Raw genomic sequence first — 23,712 nt, forward strand, 5'->3', positions numbered from 1 at the left:
AGTCCAAGTAACCCACAATACCATATTTTAATACTTACTGTACATGTACATCAACATATCATTTTAGTTACATATTTTGTTTATGCCTTCAGTTGTAATTCTTGTTTTGATCATGTGCCTGTTCCTCTATAATCCGAGTCTTTTCTAATATAAAAAATCAACTTCACTAAAAGCTAAAATAACAATTAACTAAAATTAATTAATTATTGAAACTGTGCCGAAGATAAAAACTGTGAGATCTGCATTGTAACCCAGATTCTGGTTTTGTGTAACTTTTTGGTTGATGGTTTCTTTGAACATTTTCTTAGTCATCAATAGGTGTGACGCATGATCTCCCACACAATCTACCAAGTAAGATGCTAGATTTGAAAGTTTCTGTTAAATGATAGCAACATAAACTTCAATTGTTTGGGCTGTGGTTTTAGGCAGTGGTAGAACATGTCTGCTTTACAGTACTAAGTAGATTTATACCTGGGTGCCAGGAGATCAGCTGGCTGTGCTCCAGGGAGTCCAGTACGCATCCAAAGGAAAGGTGTTTAAAGTTAAAATCCGATGGAACTTAAATTAGGTGCACACAGTGAAATGAAGAAATTCTAAATACAAGATGTTTAATTTCTAAACAGAAAATGTATATTGAAAGGTCTGATATTATAACCTCTGCCAATAAAACTAGTCCATGACACTGTGATCTTTTTCATCAGGAAAATACCAAATATTAATCCTGAAGTTTGTATGTGGAACAAGCAAGGATCTTTAGGTACTGAGTATGGAAGTTGGTAGAAGCTCCTGTCATAAAAGAATGGGGGAAAAAATAGCCAGAAAACTCTAAATGTTTAATCAACAAATTTCTGTGACAATGAAGACATCTCCTAAGTTTACCATAAGTAATCATAAGTTATTATCGGTGATGGCCATTCCATTATGGTTTTTGGAAAATAGCGTAGTGCTGTCTGCGTAAATCATATTCTGCCTAGGGCTATGTAGCTTACCTTGAATTACTTCAGAATCATCTAAAATGACTCATTTTTCTATTAAAATGATAAATGGACTAAATGAGGTATGTAATAAATACTGCAGGTCTGTAAACAGACTCCTGCTCTCCAGAGAACGAGGCCTTACTTCTTCTGGTAATTCTGCCCCTCAGTATTTTCAGGAGAAATCATCCTTAAATTATAGTTAGTAAAGAAAAGAGAAGTCATAATGGAGGAAAATGAAGCATGTCTATAGGGCTACAAGGGAATACTGCAATACTGTTCTTCTCTCCATAACCACAGAATAAACATCCCTACATATATGTCAGCAGATCATCAAGAACAAAGGAAAAGCGTAAGTCAGTTCGATTTAGGATGCAGAAAAGAGACAGAGCAGAAATGTTCGTTAATATCCATTATGCAAGTAGCTCTCATTGCACATGGACTACATCAGAGTCAGCAACAACGGACTCCCTCAGTGGCTGGAAACCATCCACTGACAGTGGTGAGACTTGCTGTGAAGGCAAACTGCAAAGACTGCTGTTGAACACAGTTGCTCAACCAGTGTGCAAAACTCAGGGTCTGTAGGGATTTGACAGACTTGATTACGCTTATGTTAAACTTCTGATTTCTTACAGGTTAAAGCAAACAGAGGGCCATAGTTCTTGGACTCTTCAAAAGGAAATAAAATTATAGTGCCAGTTCAATAAAATTCCAAGGCACTAATGACAGTACATTTACAACCAGGCTATGAAGCAAATATATTAACCATAAATGCCAAGTCATTATCAAGAGATGGAAGCAAAACCAGCCCTCTACCACAGTTACCTATGGATTTTTACTTGGTACTCTCGATATCTCACCTGGACACCAATAACAACCCAAGTGATAGGATGTCAACAAGCTATTTGTGGCCGACCTAACATTTAAAATAGCACTCAAACTAAGTTGCTCTCATCCAATGTTTTACAAGCAACTTGATGAATTTTGAAAATGGCATTTAAAATGAAAATATGACAGTGTATTCTAAGAAGTGTATGACTAACTGGCCCCAGCAACTTCAGTAGCATTATGTTCATCCTCGCTGACTTCTCTAATCAACAAGATCATTGCCGTTTGAGTGAACAACAGATACTTCTACATTGAGTTCAGTGGAAAGCTCCCCAGCTTTGACAGGTGTGTAATCTCCTCTACTATGGGGACATTTTGCCATGTTCCACCTCCAGGTCCTCAATATCCAATCAACACAATATAATGCTGTGGGATAATGGTCTTGCACCCTGCAAAGATCTGTCACTTGTATTGGTTTAACAAAACACTGATTGGTCAGAAGTCAGGTAAGAAGTATATATAGGTGGGGCAACCAGACGAGAATTCTGGAAAGAAAGCCTCAGTCTGCAGTTGCCACCCAGACACAGAGGAAGCAAGATGAAAATGTTGCACTGAGAAAAGGTACCAAGCCACATGGCTAAACACAGCTAAGAATTATGGGTTAATTTAAGTTCTAAGAGCTAGTTAATAATAAGCCTGAGCTAACAGGCCAAACAGTTTATAGTTAATAACAGGTCTCTGTGTGTTTCTTTGGAACTGAACAGCTGCAGGACCACGCAGGACAGAAACTTCCTTCTGCACTATAATACTTCCCCCAAAGATATTTGGTAATAAGATCCTAGGTATTTTTGTCTACCTGTAAAAGTAGGGGATTCAACAATAAATGTTTAAGAAAGATAGGCATACAATAAGCTTTAAGCATACAATGAGGGCCTGTATCTGTAACTGCAGTCTTACCCACTTTAGGCACTTCATTCACATAAAGGTAAACTGGTAGGCTGAGTCACATTCATCTCATTGCACAGAGTAACAGCAAAGAGACCTGCAGCTGCCTGCCACTCCATAGAACATTAGATCAACAATCTCTTCATGGCACTATGCACATTCCAGGTGACAATTATACTGCTACCATAATAAGCTGGAAGCTGGATCGCACAGGTTAACAATGAACATAAAAGGAGAAAACAGGATGTGAATATTTTATCTTGGAGACTGTGCTGGCCTACTGAACCCAACTGCACAGGAAGAACACAGACACAGCATGCCTCCATTCTCACCTTCAGGGAGGCTGCCCTTTGAAGTCCCTAGTCAACTATTAACTGAGCAAGCTCTAGGAAAATGGGGACTTGCAGGTCCTACTAGATCCTACTCTTACCTGGGGAAAATATCTGTACCTTTAGCTTCAAATGCATGAAACATAGGGTGGAAATTGTTTATTTAAATAGTCCTCAAAAGCTCAAAATCATTAACTCTACTTCTTGCAAGCAAAGCAAACCAGTACACTGGGAATATCCAAACAACTAGGGCAAGAAAACCTGTGCGTGGTATGACCATGGGAAGAACTTAAAGGAGATGATAATCAGATACCTAGATTATACCCCTCCAAAATAGTTAGGGGGAAGCTTTTTTTAAGTGTTCAATAAGAAAACCCAAGATAACCAGTGTTACCCTGAAACTTCACCTCCCTGGCAATGATAGTAGGCATCCCAGCGATCACTGGTGCTCTTCTACAGCACTCTGCAGCCAGGACCTCGGCAGTGGCTTCAGAGCCACAGCTTGGGCGGCACCCTACACCTGGCCCAGACCCTGACTCACATCCGGGCAGCAGTGGTATTCTTATCCACTTCTTGTGATAGTCATTTTTCCCCATACCCAAAATCTTTTTCTCTTTTACCATAAAATTTAAACTGTAGCAGTTTGAAGCACAAAGAAAACACAGAGCTGAAAAGCACACAGCACAAAATTAATCAATTCTTCTTGACTGCTTCACTGGTGCACTGAAGACAAAAAGGTGACATTTTGGTGAAAGTTACTTAAGTTTGCAGAAATGCAATTTGTGCTTTCACCCACTCTACTCTCTGTGTTATTTTTCTCAACAGTATGAGGGTTAAACATTCAGAAATAATAAGTTTAAAAAGAAAAGGCCAAAATTATAAGAATGACCTTTGATCTCCCAACAAACACTACACTAAAGACTCTGAGGAAGACCTCCTGGGCCTACTTTGCCTTCACATCCACAATTAATAGAACCTTACACACAAGACATGCTGAATAAAGACATGGGTGTACACTTGACTCTGGACACTTCGTGAGGTCAACTGTTTTGTTGTTTTTTTAATCATACAGAGCTGCTGGCACTAGAAATGTTATAGTCTTTTATTGATTGTGTTTATTTACTCACTTGGGGGGATGGAGAGGGTGAGAGGAGAACGTGTGTTTATAAGCGTTTGTATGCCCCACAGCACACATGAAGAAGGCAGAGAAGAGCTTGAGTAGACAGTTTTCTTCTTCCACCATCTGAGTTTCAGGGATCAAACTCAAGTTGTCAGACCTGCTACAAGTGTCTTGATTTGTCTCTCAATCCTTCAAACCTGAAGACCCCGTAAAATTATTTCTCCAATCCTTTTTTATTATTTTTATTTAGTTCTCCCCGCCCTCCCTTTCCCTTCAACCCTCCCAAGGTTTTCATGCTCCCAATTTACTCAGGAGATCTTGTCTTTTTCTACTTCCCATGTAGATTAAATCTATGTATGTCTCGCTTAGGGTCCTCTTTGTTGTCTAGGTTCTCTAGGATTGTGATTTGTGGGCTGGTTTTCTTTGCTTTATGTTTAAATCTCCAATCCTTCTTAGACCTCTCTTTTCTGGCTCTGTAAGCAACACTCTAATCAGGAGGCCTTCTCCCGGTCTCTAAGCATCCAGCCCTGACCCTTTGTTCACACACTGAGCTATGGAAGCATGCTCCTAACTTTCCTATGCACTCAGGGCGGTGTTCCTCACAGACATACGTGTCCTCCACAGCCTCAGCTCTGCTGACTGCTGCTTCTCATTCCGCCACTCTTCTCATTCTGTGCTTCCCCCAGCAACATGGGCTGTGACCGCCATCCCCGTGCATGTGCGCTCATGCCTACAAGATAGAATACTACACAGCCCCTCCTCTTAAACCTTCAGGGCAATTCCTGAGCAGCATTTAGGATTCACCTCAGGCTCCCTTCCCTAGAAAGTTCACGTCCTTTCCTCTTACTTTTGGGACTTTAGCACATTCAGTTATTCAGTCAACAATATCAACTTCTGCCTGCTGATACCTGGCATAAGCAAGCACTTAAACAACTATTAAATGAATGCAAACAGAGCAGTGAGTTTAAAAAAAAAAGTAAAAATTCTTACCATACTATAAGTAGCATGAATTAATAAGATATATAAACTTTAAAAGATTGATTTTAAACACTGATATCTTCCCAAAATATATTTTTTATCAAAAGTGTAAACCAGATTTAAAACACAAACAAACACACACACACACACACACACACACAGCACAACATGAAAGCAGAGAAGGTGGTATTTGATATGAAAGCCAATCAGGAAGCAAGAGAGAAAAGATGGAGGGGAGGTCCACATGTAGAGAAAAAAATGAGCAAAGAAGGCATCATAAACAAATCCAGCATCTTGTATGATGACATTTATAGAAACAGAGAACCCTGAAGAGAAAAACTGATCAATGGAAACAGGGAACTAGAACCTCCCCCCATCCCCCACCCCCGTCATGGCCTCCTGAAGGACAAGACTTTTTCTTTCTCATTTACACTCCTCAGCACCTACCAGAGTAATTTGCATATAGGAAACATGCAGTAAAAACATCAGTTGTAAGGGTGAAGGAAGCCTGTCACATTTAGGGGCAGAGGACCCAGAATACTTAAGTAAATGCTTTTATACATGTAAATTAAGGTTTGCTTTAAAGTTCAGATTTTTTTAAAAAAGAAAATACTGAACAGCTCTGTGGTGAATATGAGATGACTAGCATTAAACCAACAATTTAATAAGACAGAAAAAAGATCAAATCACTATTTTTAATTGGCATTTTTAGAAAGAAATCAAATATAATTGCAAAGTCCAAAATTGGCCTAGTATTCTTTAATTTCAAAAGAAATTCAAATGGCACAGCAAATACGAGATTATGAATGCAGGACCTAAAAGACAGCAAATGTCAAGCTACACTACCCTTACGTGTGGCTTGGTCCCATCCTCTCACTAATCTCCTCTCATCACAGGGCCCCTTCACTGTTGCTAGAAGGCTATACCGTCCATGTGACTCTCACTGTCATTCAGGCAGGCACAGTCACCAGTAGGTGGCCTCTCTCAAACATCTGGATAAAATCTGATTAAAATTCTGGTACTAGTCATGTACAATAGAGAGGGAACAGTATATTCTTTCTAGATCAGGCTTAAGAGTTTCCCCAGTTAAAACAAGTCCTCCAAAGTGGAAACTGCTGATTGGGACCTATTTTAAGATTTCAGCAACAGGACCATCATGACTCTGCTCTTCAAAGAGCTTCACCAAAACCAGCTGCTAGGACAACCGAGGAGGAAGCCTGGCACTTATATCTAAGAAAACACAGATTCAATACTAAACACTGATGAGTAGAAGAACATAGTGAGACAAGAGTAGGTTTATTTCACAATATATGCTGAGTGTATCCAAAAATGTGAGGTCCAAAATACTGTAAAGTCCAAAACTGGACTTGGTGTGTGGGGGTACTGTGGGCTCAATTCCTAGCCACACACACACACACACACAACACACACACACACACACACACACACACGCACACACGTGCACTCACACACACAGGGTCTTCTCATCAGAAAGACATAGATAGATAGATAGATAGATAGATAGATAGATAGATAGATAGATAGATAGATAGATAGATAGATAGATAAAGATTATATACATATATACCAAATTTTTTTAAATCCAATATATAAATCACCTATGGCTTCAAACATTTTGAGAATGTCACTTCGGTATGACTAAACAAAAGTTTTCTAATTAATCCAAATACATGAAACTCAAGAGTTTACTTTTCTACAGTCTGTAACACTTAGATTCCAAATAGAGGCCCAAAACAAAGAAACAAAGCTGTCCATCGCTCACGGACTCATGACGTAAAGAGCAGTGACAGAGACCTAGGACTCACAGCATAAGACCACTCAACTCACCATGGGTTCTGACGATGCCTGCCTCAAGAGGGAATCATGGGACTAAATAACAAGAGAAGGCACAGAATCACACCAAGACTCTGTTTCAAAAGGCAGCAGGAGGTAAAACTCTGACACCCTACAGCTTGTAGAACACGTGGATGGAAGAGGCAAAGAGAACTTCCTATCTCTATGAACAGAAGGTGGCAGCCTTACAGGCTTGACAATGGTGTTTCATTTCCTAATATGTACTCTTACTATGTAGCCCAGGTTGGCATAGAACTTTCTAATGTAGCATAGATTGGCTCACAGCCTTCCTGACTTCAGTCGCCTCTTAGCTAATACTTATCATCCTTGCATTTTCTATATTTTCTGTAATATCTTATTCTAATAATTGGGGGAACTAATTGAAATATACTCAATAATTAAGGAATGGTAAACATACAAAAATATATGTATTCGTACAAAAACTTTTAACATACAATCTAAATATCTGTCAAATGTATAAATTTTTATATGACTATAAAAGATTTTGGGAAAAACACCTACACATAAATGTCTTAGCAAAACTTAATGCATTTATATCACAGACAAACTCAATATAAGGCAAAAAGAATTAAAAAATAAAACAGAGTATTGGGGTCAGGAGATAGTCTAATTGGCAAGGTGTTTGCCATGCAACCATGAGGACATGAACAAACAGAATTAGTTAAAAAAATAGATTTTGGGGTTGGCGAGATAAGTCAGAGTTTAAGAGCTTCTTCCAGAGGTCCTGAATTCAATTTCCAGCATCCATATAGCATCTTAAGACCATCTATAATGAGAGCTGATGCCCTCTTCTGGTGTGCAGGCATGCATGCAGACAGAATACCGTAAACATAATAAATCTTCAAAACATAGACTGCAGATTGGGAGATAACCATGTCAATGAAGTGCTTCCCACACAAGCATGAGGACCTGAGTTCAATTCCCTAGAACTCATGTAAGAAAGCCAGGCTCACACCAATAGCTCGGGAGAGGGAGGGAGGGAGGGGGAGAGGGAGGGAGGGAGGGGGGGGGGGGGAGAGGGGGGGGGAGAGGGAGGGGGAGGGAGGGAGGGGGGGAGAGGGAGGGAGGGAGAGGGAGGGAGGGGGAGAGGGAGGGAGGGAGGGAGGGAGGGAGGGAGGGAGGGAGGGAGGGAGGGGAAAAGAAAAGAGAAAAAAAGGAAAAGGGTAGACAACACCTGAGGAACAAAACTCAAGGTTGATCTCTAGCTTCACAGACAACCTCACCCCCTCAAACACACACACACACACACACACACACACACAGATACTAACATGATCATACACATGCATACACAAACACACATAAGTAAATAAGCATACACATACACACAGATATAATACACAAATATTAATAGTTACCTGTGGATGGTGAAGCTTAATGAAATTTTTTAATGTATTTCTGGATTGATTTTCTGATTTTTACAGTGAATATATGTCGTCTATAGTAACACCGATAATGCAGAAGTGTAGCAAATGCATCACGAATTACCCAGTAGCAGTTATGACAACAGAACGAGTATCTCTGAACATTCGAGACAGGAAAAGACCCATTGAGCGAGCATCACCCACTGTATCAATCCTACTTATTCCCTATGTGCTCTGAGGACACTCTTTGGCCAAGAATGTGATGAATGGTGAGATGCAGCAGTTGTGAGCTCTGGAATTAGCCATCTATACCACAAACCACCACAATCAAAAAGAAAGAGCTACAAACAGTACCTACAATTCAGGTTCATCTATACACCAGCAGTTAGATAAAAGTGAAAACAGGCACAAGGCTGGGTTATGACTAAAACAAACAGAAAAGGCTGAATATACTGTCCCATTCACAATGTGAGTTGCCTCTAGGTTCTACAAGATCCTTCAATGCTTTCATGATTCTTGTGAAATCATTCTTCTTTAATGACTTGCCTATGTATGTAGTCTTTTGAGTGGTTAAGTCTTAAACTGGTGAACAAGACAGTATATCCAAATTCAGGTAAAGAGCCAGAAAGAGAAGAGTGCTCCAGGGATAAGGAACAAAGGACCAAAAAATGGAAGAGAAAAAAATGCCCACCAGAAATGCCTCTGGTATCTTCCTAAAAAAAAAAAATGAGCACCATTAACCCTGCTCTCTCCCCCATCCATTGTCTCCAGACTGTGAGGATATACTGTGAATGAAAATGACCCCTCAACCAACTGGTCTGACATTTTTCCCACTTACTCAAAATACACTTTTGCTTAGACAGACAGCAGATGGAATCAGAAACTGAGTTGCTGAGACTCTGTCTCTAACCCTGAGACAGCCATCCTTTAAGTTTACTGATTTCCCTTCAGATCCTTGCTGCCGGAGTGCCACTCAATGAGTAAGCACCATGTGCTGACCAAGGTGGACTTGCCATTCTGGTTTATCACCTCCACTGTAACCACCTCCCTCCCCATGCAGCCTGGACACCACACTGGTTACTAAGAAAAGGGTTTGTAAACTGACTTCCCTTTTCATTCCTCTGATGGCACCTGGTCATAGGTTCACTTTTCAAAGAAAGGGCTAAAAGGTAAAAGGGAGGAAAAAAATAGCAATTTATTTATTTCACAAAGAACTGGAAGAGAATTCTAAGACTCTTGTACACAAAGAAATTCAAAATGACTTGGGGGGAGGGTGTACTACTCTGCTAATTTGATCAGACACTCGAATACACAGAGTAATTTATCACATTGTACCATTCACCATAGATAAGTATTAACATCAATCATTTAAGAGAAAGTGAAAGAACAAGATGTCAATCATCCTAACAGTAACGACTGTGTAGGGTAACTGCAGAGCAGAGAAAGACACTCCAGGAGAGAGCAGAGGTGGGCCTTTTCCTCGTCAAGTCTCAGCAGTTCTCAGTTTCTTGATGAGGAGGAATTACGACATCCAAAATCCTCCATGTAAGGCCTTGTGTTCAGCCTCTATGGCTCCCCTGCGTGTTTCAGCAAGGACCAACGTCCTGAGCAGTTTCATCTGCATTTCTAGGAAGAAATAGGGACGGAGCAGTCCAGGCTAGAGGCTTGACCCAGAAGAACCCAAGTTTTATCTGACAGAGGACACTGTTTAATGAGTGGTAGGGATACAGAAGATAATATTCATCATGAGAAACTACATTTCAGAAAAAAATGTTCTGTGATCTACAAATATATTCGTATACATATAGCATTTATGCAAATTTCAAATTATATATAAGAGACCTTGAGAAAAACATTACAGAGGGAAACACACCCCTGTATAATATACACTCACGTCAGAAAATATGTACAGTGACTTTGAAATTTTCTGTTAATGATCTTTTATCTTAAAGTACTTACATAATCCTTAAAATTAACAAATATTTTACTGAAGAAACTTCTGATTCTCTTTTAAAAGACTGTTCTCCAAAGACCTTGCTTACTTTTCCCTTTTCTAGGGTCCAGAGAGTGACAGATAAAAGCTCAACTCATCTTCCTAGAGGCTGCAAAGGAAGAGAAGGAGGCCAGGCTGCCGGCCTCACTGCTTCAGAGACAATAAAGTCAAGGGAGGAAAAAGCCAACAAGCAACAATTTCCCCAGATGTGACCTGTGCATGTGATTGTATTGGTCCTGACTACAACACTTGTAAAGTTACCTCCCTTAATGTCCTAAGAAACTCAAGAAGTTTCTAGCCAAATGAACATTACAGCTATCAACACTAACAGCTGCACGAATGCTTAGCTTTGCCAGCCTCAGGTCTATCCCGGAGAGCAAGGCATCTCTGGAACCTGGAAGAGACTCACCAGATGCTTTGCCTTCGAGCGTTCCTCCTCGCTGGATATCCTTTCCCGAAGGATGGCTCTGGTCAGCTGCTCATTGGCTGCGGCCCTCTCTCGTTCTAGGTCCCTGGCTTGCTTAAGGCTGAAAAGACAAGAAAGGGTAATAATTTGATTTAAATTATTTTAACTACTGTAATGATTTTAGATTATTTCATAATCGAGTTAGAAAAATACTTTGTTGGTTGACATTACTTTAAGTCAAATAAAATAATGAAATATAAAGAAATATACAATCATAATTTCAAAAACTAAAATCATCTTGGCCCATAATCTATCAAAACTATACAGCCTCGACCCACACATTTAAATCAACAGAATTCCAAGACAAGGTCACTGATTCAGTTTCCAAGTTTAAAAAAGTTCTCAAGTAAAAGTGAAAACTTCTCCCCAAAAAGTCCCATCTCTGGGGCCTCCACTTGATCTCAACAAGAGCATGAGGACCCAAGTATCCTCTCTAGCACCCACAAAAACGTCAGAGTGGCAATGCATGCTTATATCCAGTACTTGGGAAGCAGAGACAGGGATCCCGGAGCCTGCTGGCTGGCCAGCCTAGCCCACAAGTAAGTCCTAAGTCCCAGGGAAAGAGGCACAGACTCAAGCACCAAGGCAGACAGCACTCCTAAGAAGCTCAGCTGAGAAGCTATGCTCCCCGTGCACATATACACATGCTTACTTACTGAACATGAATCAGGCACCGTGTTAAGCAAGAGGACACTGTAGTGCACAAGGTGCTTATATTCCCTGGCTTCTTAATCCTACTTTAAAGCAGGAGTTAACTAGCAACATATAGACATCTCTCTACACAGTGTATCTTTCCATCTTCCAATAATCTCCATATGCAAATATGGCAAAGCCTTCAATGGCAGAGTCCTGGCTGATGGAATGTCTGTTCCCACCTCCCTTGCCTCCAATTAACACCAGACATGGTCTAGGGAAACAAGAATACAACAGCAGCAGTGCCTGGAACTGAATACTACTAATTCTATTAATGAATGCTATAACTGCATTAAGGTGATCTATATTCTCACACAATTAGATCCATATTAAGTTACAATCTACTAAAACACCCTCATACATGATAAAGATGCATGACTTTGGCACTGATTTGTTATAATGCTTGCACAGACAGGAACTCAGAAGCACTGCATAAAAGAACATTTCAGTGTAATCTCATGGACAAAGATTTTCTGATTGACTTTTCTCTTGTGGAAGAATAACCCTTCTATACCATCATATCCCCAAAGATGTAAGTTACGCTTTAAAAGGAGGTGAAATTGTTATGTTGGTGTCATTCTGAGTGGAATTTTCTCAGTGTTAATGATGAGTGCTAAATTTTACTTGGTGTTAGCCTCTCAAAGGACCCTAGAAAAGAAGTAGACAACATAAAATTCTTGTTAGTCTTTTAAACTGTCACACCATCCTGATAGCATAGTAAACCCTCACACAATCCTGATACCCGGGCGTTCTTAGAAGTAAATTATGACAGATAAAATTATCTTGTAAAATACATTCCAAATTTATGCCCTTCCCTCAGAGAGTAAACATATTGTTGTTTCTCAAAGAAGGAACAACAAAAACATATGTAAACGTACTCCACTATGAAATCTATGAGACCTTCTAAACCACAAGTACAATGAAGTGTAGGCAAAGCAAGGATCTCTACAATATTTCATAAAAAGCATACAGCATGGCATCAGTCACTAACTCTACTGGACACAGACAGGTAATGATTCCAGATCACACTGCCTGCCAGACCAGGAGCTCAGAGTGAGGTCCACAGAGCAGCAGGTGAATCCGGGGAGCAGCGGAAATGCAAGTTCCCAGCAGCACCTGACATCTAGGCATCAGAAACCCAGGAGTATCTAGCAAAATGATTTTTAATGTGCCACCCCCAGGTGATTCTGATGCATGCATGAGTTGGAAAACCAAAGCTCGATACACAAATACATCCAGGAGATATAGCAAAGGACGTCACATCAAAATGGAGTGGTCCACATGAGGACACTGATAATAGCTAAAGTTGTCGAACCAGATTACAAAACTATGCATTTAAAGCACTCTAATGGGAATATTACTACACATTTTTAAAAGTTGCCTATTTTACATGGTAATGGAAAACTGAAATAAAACAACAAGATTGTTATCACTAAGGGATCACCTACTGCATGCCAAAAAGTGTGCTGGGCATTTCAGATGTACACACATACACAAACATGTGCATTTATATCAACAAATGATAATGATTCATGAACATGGATCATGAATCTACGGAACTACATTTTATCGTTCTGTTTGGTGTAGCCAGTTTAAAGTACTTTAATGAGTATTTTTTTCTAGTTGAATTTACTCATAAACAGATTTTAATTACAAATGGAGAAATAAGTGGTTTAACTCAGAGGAACATAAACTGAGACGTGAAAGCAAAGAAGCAAACATACTAGCATGAAAGTCTTCAACATTTAAGAAAGCAAAGCCTATCAGCCTGCTACATATGATGACAAACAAAGTCCGGGTATGGACTCTGGGTCCAAGCCAAGGCACTACACCCACCACCCTAGCAAACACCAGTTAACTTCCTAGCACGGGTTGGTGTCAACGAACATCTACCTTGTACATTAAACACAGCATTTAGCACAGGCGACAAATGTCAGTAACTCAAAGTAATAATAGTAATAGCCCTCGCTGGGGTGTCAGAAATACATGGAAGCACAGTGAAGAAAACCTCAGCTTGTTCTGTGCATGTGGCAGCTTTGGACTCTGGGTTTGCTCCCCTCCCCCCTTTTCACCCCTCCTTTGCCAAGAGAAAATCCTGTTTGATTCTTTAAATTTTCTTCAAGAACTTCTAGAATCAAAAAGTTACCTGCTTACTAACGATGGAGCCCTGCTTTTCATAGGATTCTTTCTAAGTTCATGAATGGGAAGAGCTTGGTCTATTTTTGTGAATGTTATATCCTCAGTACTTACAGCTACCTAACCCACAGGAGATGATCAAATATTTGTTAAAAGTATATATAACTAACTGAATGGCTGTCACATCCCACCGCAGACAAAAATGAGCCCAAAGCTACAGAAAATGAAAGTCTTGGGGTATAAAAGAAACAGCTGGTAAACAAGCTGGACTCTAAAAGGTCCTACCAACACATTGCATTTAGTACATATGTGAATAACCTATGCCTCACTAACTGGCCTACGAGAGAAGGGTGCCAATACTCAGAAACATCAATGTCTAACTCCTTTGACTCTTGGAGATTCAAGACAGACTACAAACTGGTACAAACTGACTACAAGGAAAACCCCACTTCGTGCCTAATAAAGTTCTTAGTTATTTTTGCTTATCTTTACAATGAGAGCTGCATAAGGAATGTCTTGTACATTGAGAAACCCAACCTTGTACACTCAGGGAGGATGGAGTGGGACCCTGCACACATCCGCATGCTCCACAGCATTTGGGTGATGTGATCTAATAAAGCTTGGTTTTCTGTCGTAAAGTCCAATGGTCCTATTACATAATCAGGGGGTCCCTTGTAACACTTGCAAACAACAGATGTTGATATATTACTCTCCACTGTATGAAAATTCTTGAAGGAGATATAAAGGTATTCGCTCTAAATGTTACAGAATTACAAATTTCATTAAGGGGGCCTTAATTTCTTCAGAGGTTCTGAGATTTCTACTATGAGACAAAAAATTGAACATGAGGTAAAAAGTAAATGTCGTATTTGCCAAACCATTCAATAGTCACTAGGTAACAGACAGGGCTCCAAATCCTGACAATAAAGTATGACTAGCGGTACCTGCCTTTATGAAACTTAATTATAAATGATAAATACATTATGTTTTTAAACAAGGCTGCTCTGATGCTACATGGATGGAGCTGCTATTAGGCTCATGTCTGAAGGACACCGGCTGAGCAGGAGGAAAGAGAAACTGACTTAGGCACAGGAAACATCAACGGGTCCAGAAACACCCAGAAAGAATTTTCTTTAGTTGCAGGTCTGCGCCAGCGTTCAAAGCATCACAGAAGCTTAAAATTGCCTCTGCAAAGAATGTTTGTTTCGTTTCAAATTATTTTGGAAACCAGAATTTCAGATAAATGGTATACCTTTAGAAGTGAAAGCACTATTCTGGAATATTTTAAGTTCTGTAAGCCTTTTCTCAAACCATCCCCACCAAAAACGTCCTCTTCCACTCACTTAAGCTGTTTCACAAACTACAAACTACTTCACAAAGAAAGGCTGCCGGATGTTCACAACCCCCGTTCTTTATGGTGCACCCCCACCAGATTTATTCAGTGACCACCTAGCAAGGCAGTTGTCCTGCAATGTCCTCTCTTCACCTCACTCCCTCCCGAGTCAGAGAGCACAGATGGCCATCTGAAATCACAGTCCCAACCATGGAGCTGTGAGGTCAGAAGCAATGTCATGCCCAAACTCTCCATGGGGACAAAAGAGTCAAGTCCATACTGGCGACGCAAGGCAGAACTTTACTTAGCCCTGATGGGTGGAAAGAGGGTGTGGGATAAAATAGGCTTTCATTATTAACTTGGGTCTCTGATGATTTAAGAATTATCTCAAAACAAAACTAAACAGAACAAGCATCTGAGCAAATACAGCCCCCTTTTTATTTATTGGCATTTCTCACTTATTATTTCAGATCTCCTGGTCTAATATTATTCTACATTAAGCCCCTGATTTAAGTTTCATTTAAATTTCCTTCTTTTAAATACATATCTCTCCTCATTTGAATTCTCTAGAGTTTTCAGAAAAGAAGTAGGAGTTTAGTGTAAACTTTTCCTATTTGCACTAAGTAATTGGATAGCTTGCCTAAGCTTAATGAAACCAATACCAGTTGGTGCTGCCCTTCATACCTCTTTCTCTGCATTTCTCAATCAGGTGAGAGACTTAAGATATACCAACAAAATGAGTTTCTAAAAACCAACCAAATCTCTTATAATGAATATTACGGCATGTCCCTTTTAAATGAGACCCAAAAAATTACTCATTACATTCAACTCACACATCTGGTATAAAATCCAGTTCTCGATAATATGGCCCCAGGGTAAAAAGAAAAAAAGAAATTCACGCAGTTTTATTGCCGTCTGAGGAACTTAAAGGTTTTAAGGAAGTGGAAAGAGAATTTTTAAAATAACTTTAGCTAGCCATTTTTTATATATATCAAATTCCATCATGCTCCATGAGGGAGGCATTACTCCCTCTACTTTTAACAAAAGAAAACATTGAGAAGTATACCAGAGGCAGGAAACACTCTGAGTCCGATTCCAAAGCTATGTTTCTTAAACATCCTGAAGAGTTACCCTCTTGGAGCATGGTGGTGTGCACCTGTAACCCGGGCGACTGCCCAAGGCCTTGCCTGCTTACAGAGGGAATTCAAAGCCTAGATTTGAATTTGGTGAGCCCTGCCTCAAAATGAGAAGTAAAAGGGGTTGGGATAGACTTCAAATGAAGAGTGTTTGCCTACCAAGCTGGAATCCTAGGTTTGGGGTGAGGGGTGCAAGCGTACTCCCAACTGAAATTAGTTTTTACTAAATCATCTCGCCTCCAAGGTCAAATAAGAATAGAATTTAAGTTCTTTGTGATCTGAGTTATTTTAAAATATGCTATTTTATGTTTTTCCCAACATCTAATACGCTTCGCTGGCTGCCCAATGTGCTGTGGCTCGTGATACCCCTAACTCCCTGAACTTCTGTAAGTCAACATCCTGCTCATTTAGTCATTCCCAAATAGTCAAACTTGTCTTTATACAGGCAGACAAGTAATCCTATACAATTCCAGCTAAGTAAATTACTTTATAATTTAAAATATAAGGCCATTATACTTCTGGGAGAAAGTGGAGAAGAACTTCAGATAAGGGGTGAGAATAAATGGAAAAATATGATTGCTAGAGACAAAGTGATGTGACCAAATGATTTATCTAAAACTGAACTCCAACTATTAGACAAGATCTTCAAAACACGTCAATGCAGTGGACTCTAAGAGACTGAAGCACAGAAAGAAACCAGTGACTGCAACCCCACAGGTCACTTTTAATAGTAAGGATAAATTTCATTTTAATGCATCATATCTTGTCAGAACATGCTGAACTAGCACTGAAAAATCTGTTTACCATTCACTTTTAGACAGAAAAGCTGAGCTGGATAATTCAATGAACTAATTATTAGACTATTAAAAATAATGACAGAACAAGCACACAGTTTTTCATTTATAAGACTTTACAAAAATAAAAATACACAGCAAACAGCACTCAGCTCAAACTATTTCAAATCCTAGAAAGAAATGTGTATGGATTAATATTCCAAAAATAAATACATGTAGATGAATTAATATAGCTCTAATAGACTCATGCATAACATCTATATGTGTGACAGACAGAAGTGGCATTTTTTTCCTGCTTAGTTTGTGTCAGATCTAAGCACTTGTCAGATGTGAGTCTTCCAATTTTCATAACAACCCTGAACAGACTATTAAGTTTCCAAACAAGAAAGTCTGGCAAGGATAAACAGTATCAAAGTAAAATTTACAGAGAGACAGAGAGACAGAGAGAGACAGAGAGAAAGAGAGAGAGGGGGGCGGGGGGAGGGAGAGGAAAAAGGAGAGAGAAGGGGAGAGAGAGAGAGAAGGGGAGAGGGGGGGCAGGAGAGGAAAAAGGAGAAGGAGAGAGAGAGAGAGAGAGAGAGAGAGAGAGAGAGAGAGAGAGAGAGAGAGAGCGCTGTCTTAAAAGCTGACTGATGGGCAACCTAGCAAATCTATCCTAAAGTGAGAGTATTTAGCCAGCACTGAGAATTGAACCCTGGTTCTAGAGGAACCAAGAAGAGTACATCCATCTTGCCCACTGTGTCTCGATGTATTATTGCACACAGCACTCTGACTTGAGCAATCCAAGTTTTTCTGTTGTAGTTGGATCTCATGTGGCCTTCAAATGCCCCTAGCGTAAACTCCTGGTCTCCACAGTAAACGCTAAGAGGCAGAGCCTATTAACAGTCCTTCAGATCACAAAAGGAAGGACAAGTCACCTCACCTTCCCTCTCTTTTCTTCCTGGCTCATGACTAGTGAACAGCTCTTCTTTGTCAAAATCCCACCATGCTGTGCTGTCTCCCAAGAGCAACAAGGCCAACTAGTCATGGGCTGGAACCTCCAAAACTTTGAGCCAAAGTAAATCTCTTCTCTTTATAAGGCAGTTACCTCGAGCACCTTTAATAGAAGGGAAGGCTGACTAACACACCCTGCTTTTCAAAAGAATAGTCTTTTTTAAAAAGAAAAAAAAAGTAATTTTAACTTTCACAAAATTTTGTCAAAGTTGGACATTTGCCTGTGTAGCTTCAAAATGATGCAAAAAGAAACCCAAGCCAAACCATAACACTAATGGGGCCTGCTTGTTGGGGTTTCTGTCCCAGCCGGTACCTCACAGCCGGCAAGCCCCAAAGAAAATCACAATGAGATCTCTATAAGATCTCTATAAAGCTGATTGACCCATTTGCTCAGGCTACTTATTAGCTCTTGTAGCTTATATTAACCAATTATTCTGATCTATTTTTGCCATATGGCTCGGTACCTTTTTCAGCTGGCAGGTCACATCCTGCTCCCTCGGTGGTCTGTGCAGGACTGTGAACAATCAACTTCCTCCTTCCCAGAATTCTCCTGTTCTCATTGCATCATTTCTATTTCCTGTCTGGTTTTCCCGCCTATACTTCCTGCCTGGCCAATCAGCATTGATTTGAAACATGATTGACAGAATACAGACAATTCTCCCGCAACACCAAACTAGACAGAGACAACTCTAACGACAGGATAACCATGGCTACCCTCTAAGCACGTTTATCCCACCCTTCCAAGTGACTTTTTATACATGGTACATGGTGTATTATTTGGTACCTGAAGTTATTTCAATTCTCATTGGGAATAAAGCACCACCTGCCCTACAGTACCTGGGAACTCCTTATCAAATCTTTACTGTGCTGAGAAGTACATTTGTATCTGGACAGTACTCAGCTTAGGGCAAAATCAACACCACCATACGCAGGACCCAGGCACTGCAGCTATTCTCCCTCATCATTTTCCATTCCCTATTTTCCTGGTTCCATGAAGCTGCCATACACCCCAACAGCAACAAACCTCTTTGCTGGTTTTCTGCTCTCATCAGTACCGGCCTCCATTCTCAACACACAGTTTTTTCACTATAGTTTGAAAGCAAAAATACTGTAACTTGCTCAACCCTGCCCAGCAAACCAGGTGAGAGCAAACTGTGGACACTTTCCTTCCCCCAACCTAGCCCTTGGTTAAGAGGTGAATGCTTCCAAATGCACACAGTTCCTGCATGTTCTCAAGGGTTTCTCTTCAAAGTCAAGAATCCTGACCACTTACATACACGGTCACGGGCTGATCCTCAGGGATGCTTCTCTTCCTCTCCATAGGAATCTCTGCTGTAGTTAATTTAGTCCATCCTTTTCTTATCATTATTCCAAGATGAATTATTAGTGCTTAGCTGTAACTTTCAGCTTACCACCCCCTTCCACTCTCTGCTTCTTCATGTTGGGACTTAGTGCTTTGCTTGTGGGTCCTGGCAGGCTCTCCAATGGAGGTACCAGGGAGCAACTGCAAGGTTGAAGGAAGACCTAACTGGTGGCTTTCCTTGTGTCCTGCCAGAGCAGCTAGATTCAGAGACTATCTTATACAAACTTGCATAATAAAACCCCTTGAATGCCACTCTAGTCATTAGGTCCACCCACTTGAACCTTTCTCAAATCATGCTCCTCTCTACCTGCTCAGAGACAGGAACACCAACCAGGAAGTGCCACTTCACAGCTTGAGTGGCAGAATCAAAGTTCCAACTCTTTCCATTGCTCCCAAGGCAGAGAGGGATGGGAACCTCTTCTTGCCGATTCTACCCTCAGGTGCCTAGGATACAGGCTCCTCGCAAGGCCACTGAACCAAGAACAGTCCAAATGAGGATGCAGTGAGTATACAAAATACACCAGATTCTGAAGTCTTGACACAAAAAAGGATAACATGCCTCTTAAGTGAAATTTATATTAAAAATTAAATAGAAACTTTTCTAGAATTTTTTTATATTTCAGACAATTACTAGAAAGTTAACTACATAGGTAGCTCACACTGTATCTCTAGTAAACAGAGCTGCCTTAGGCTTGGTAAACTTTGTTTCCTTTGTTTTTGACTTTTAAATGCCCCATGAACAATACATCAAATTTCTCTGTAAAATTAAGCAGTATAGTTAATTTCCTTCCCAGAGTCTACCTACTAGCTGTTTATATTAATAAATCCCAAATCCCTCACAGGTTAAGAGCTCAGGAGCATCTTAAGCTCAGGACCTTAAGGTGTCGGACCTTTCCCAGGGCATCATCCAACTTCTGGTCTACAGAGACCAAGCCTAGCATCCGGGAGACCCTGCTTCCTTACAAATTAGCTGTTCTTTTCATCTCGAAGTTTCTATGGTTTTCTTCTTATCCTCAGAATTTCTCTTTATATTTCAGGAATTGTCACAATCTATGACTAGGTGTGCAACTTTCTCATCAATCCTTTCAATTTGCAGGCTCCAGTCTGCTTTTGGCTTCAGGAAAAGCTGTCATTTAATTATCACTTCAACTCCAACTCTTCCCTTTGTAGTCTTCTAAGATTCAGGCTATTTCATGACATATAATTTGCACAGGGTAACTCTTTACTAAGAAATCAAGATACATCTTAGAGCTGGCGGCATCTCACAACCAAGTAGCAAAAACTGCCAATGCTACAAACAGTGTGGGCCATACACTACTACAGCTGAAGCTGCCATTCCTGAGTGGCTCTCTCAGGTACTGTCTTCTGGATGGCTACTGCAGAAGCAGCCTTCCTCATATGTTCACCGGCTGCCACATCTGGCTCAGACCCAGCTGTTGCACCACCTTCACTGGAAGTATCTGAATAGCATGAGCCAAGAAACATCCGCTTAGGTGGCCAGTGGTGTGTCACCAGCAAACAGGCTTGTGGCTTCATCAAATCTCCATGGTCCATCTAAATATGCCACAGCCACCTAAACTAGCTGACAGGGAAAGACACCAAACATCCTCTCATGAGCATCCTCAGAAACCGGGCCCACCTCTGTGTTTTCTTGTGCTACATTGAAACCAGCCCATGGCTCAGACCCATTATTGGGCTTTTTATAGAAAAAGCAATTGGAAATTAGATGGGAATTGAAGGAGAGAAATATTAAAGAGAGGGAGGAAACAACCCTCTAACTCACTACAAACCTTTCCACTTTTCTGTCATAACTTTACATTTTAATAGTAACTTCAAGAACTTTAGAATAAAATTAATAAATTAAAAAACTAGTGTGCAGGTGACTGGGATGTATGATGGCACAAACCTTAAATCCAAAACTGGGAGGCAGAGGCAGAACCAGGAGGATTCGAGGCTAGCCAGAGCTAGATACTAAAACCCTGAATCACACAAAATAAAACAACAAAAATAAAGACTCGATGAGGTAATCTGTCAAAGGGGGTAGGGGCTGCGCTGAACACTAACGTTTATGAAAATAATTTTTGTATGTCATCTGTTCATGATTAGCTATACTTTCCAAAGAATAGAACTGTAGTCTAGCACAGGCCCCTTGTATGACAAGCACGGTGAAGTCACTGTGTACGCAGGGGGAAAAAGACTACAGAGCACTGTCACACAAAGGCAATGCTACACAAGAACAAGGTGGGAGGGTCTATCATGAGGATACAGGACAGACAGGTGAGGGAAGGAAGACATCCAGCTCAAGGTTAAGGGCCTAATGAAGCTGTATAAGAAAACAGGACAAACCCTCTCCAAAGGAATATGCACTGCAAAACTAATTTTGAATCCCCTTCAACAAAGGATAAGCAGCCTCTTAAGAATCAAATTTTATATCATCAGGCACAATGCAATCATTATGATTCACTGGTTAAACACGCATCCCTAATCCGTATCAGTCTCTTCTGAAGAAAGATGGCCCAAATTTTTTCACTTTGCATCCTCTGGAAAAATGAGAAGAGCTGACGAGGCCTATCTACCCCTTAAGCCAACTGCCCTTCATGGTAAAAAGCCACCTTGTCATGCAGAGGGAGCACAGTGACAACCCTGGCAACCCCTAGCCTGCTCCAAATTAATCAATTTTCAGGCTTCTACAGCACTACCCATTAGAAAACACTCCAATGGAGGGTCCTGGAAGATGTTTTATTTCTAGTAGTCCCTCTGAAATCATATGAAAAAACAAATTCTAAGGAAAATGCATTGATCTGAGCACCACACCAAGCCATGTACTGGATTTCATTTTAATTTTCCCCTTAAACATGAAATGAGCTGGCAGAAGTATGCAGATAAAGAAGTGAAATTCCTTATAACTTCTCCTATTGCCACTTGAGGGTAACTCCAGTTCATTCCCTCATCTAGATTTCCCTTTCTCCATAATTCTTAGTTAATGTGTGGCTGACATAAAAATCTGCAGATGCTTAATATACATATTACCAAGAGTTTGGAAATAAGTAAACACCCATAGTCACATGACCATCAAGGGATAGATAGGTAGGTAGGTAGGTAGGTAGGTAGGTAGATAGATAGATAGATAGACAGACAGATAGATCTATCATATTCTTAAATCTACTATTACTAATTGCTTTAGATTTATTTATAAGCATGTAAACATGTGTGTGTGCATGCACACGTGTCTCTATGTGGGTATGTGCATTTGAATGCAGGTGTCTGCAGAAGAGTCAGATCCCCTGGAGCTGTAGCTACAGGCATTTGTGATCCAACTGATCTGAGATCTGGGAACTAAATTTGGGTCTTTTGAAAAAGCAGTACACATTCTTAACCACTGAGCTATTTCTCCAGCTCCTCCATTCTTTTCAATGCCAATGTAGTTTGTGTGCAAGTAACATATAATCAAATCTCTTAACAAATTTTAGTTTACAACACAGTATTGTCCGACACTGGGATTATGCTATATCCTCACTTGACATTTCTATCTCTAACTCAAAAGGTCAAAAATTACCATACAGAATTCACATCAAAGCTCTTTGAAAAGGAAGTTACCTTTTTAAAAGGAATTACAGTACACTAATAAGTAGATTTTTTTTAGTCTAATATGTAGATCATAGTGTGTAGACAGGGAACCAACCTGCAGAAGATGAAGTTTAGCATCCAGGTTTTGCTTTGTGCCCCACACAAAACATGATCTCAATGCAGTGTAACAAAAGATGCCAGCCAGTAGGGAGTATTTTCACTCCCTACTCTGTTCACTGTGTTCTCTGTAGAATGGATGATATTTAACATATAAGTCATGCTATGTGCAATTTTACATATATAGTGTTGTCTACTAAGACAATAGCTGTTGTTTATAAAGACCCTCCTGATATTGGGTATTTTAACAGGTATACACACACACACACACACACACACACACAATTGCATTTATTCCTCATAAAAATCCTCAGGGGCATTCCCATTTCAGACCTAAAGAAAACAAAGCTGGGTAAAGTTAAATAATGACTCAATATTACACAGGTAAATACATGGTAGAATTCATAAGAAGCTTTATGACTTGAAAAAATGGCATGACAGTCACTGCCATGATCATAACTGTATGAAACCAATGCTTCAAGGACAATCTAGTGACGTGTTCAGTGTTCTGATTCCGAGACTGACTTTATCTAGGTGGTTTGGCTACTAGCGAAAGCCTCCCCTCCGCAGGGCATCTGTCCGGGACACTGGTGTGTGATCTGACTTTCACTCTGACCTCATGCAACTGCAGAGGCGAATACAGGGATTAGTATCACATGTAACAGGTGACAATGATGTGCTCCCATCTCCTTCTCCACTCACAGATGC

At 40.3% G+C, this 23,712-nt stretch overlaps 1 protein-coding gene across 1 annotated transcript in view; it reads right to left on the reverse strand.

Annotated features, from left to right (window-relative positions):
• Chchd3 (coiled-coil-helix-coiled-coil-helix domain containing 3) overlaps window positions 1–23,712 on the reverse strand; it is a 270,287-nt gene that overhangs the window by 160,946 nt on the left and 85,629 nt on the right. Inside the window, exon 4 of the mRNA XM_038320000.2 lies at window positions 10,816–10,933. Coding sequence (XP_038175928.1) covers window positions 10,816–10,933 — 118 coding nt within the window. The remainder of the gene's footprint in view (window positions 1–10,815; window positions 10,934–23,712) is intronic.

This window comes from Arvicola amphibius, chromosome 2 (genome assembly GCF_903992535.2).
Source record: "Arvicola amphibius chromosome 2, mArvAmp1.2, whole genome shotgun sequence".
NCBI classification, from domain to species: Eukaryota; Metazoa; Chordata; class Mammalia; order Rodentia; family Cricetidae; genus Arvicola; species Arvicola amphibius.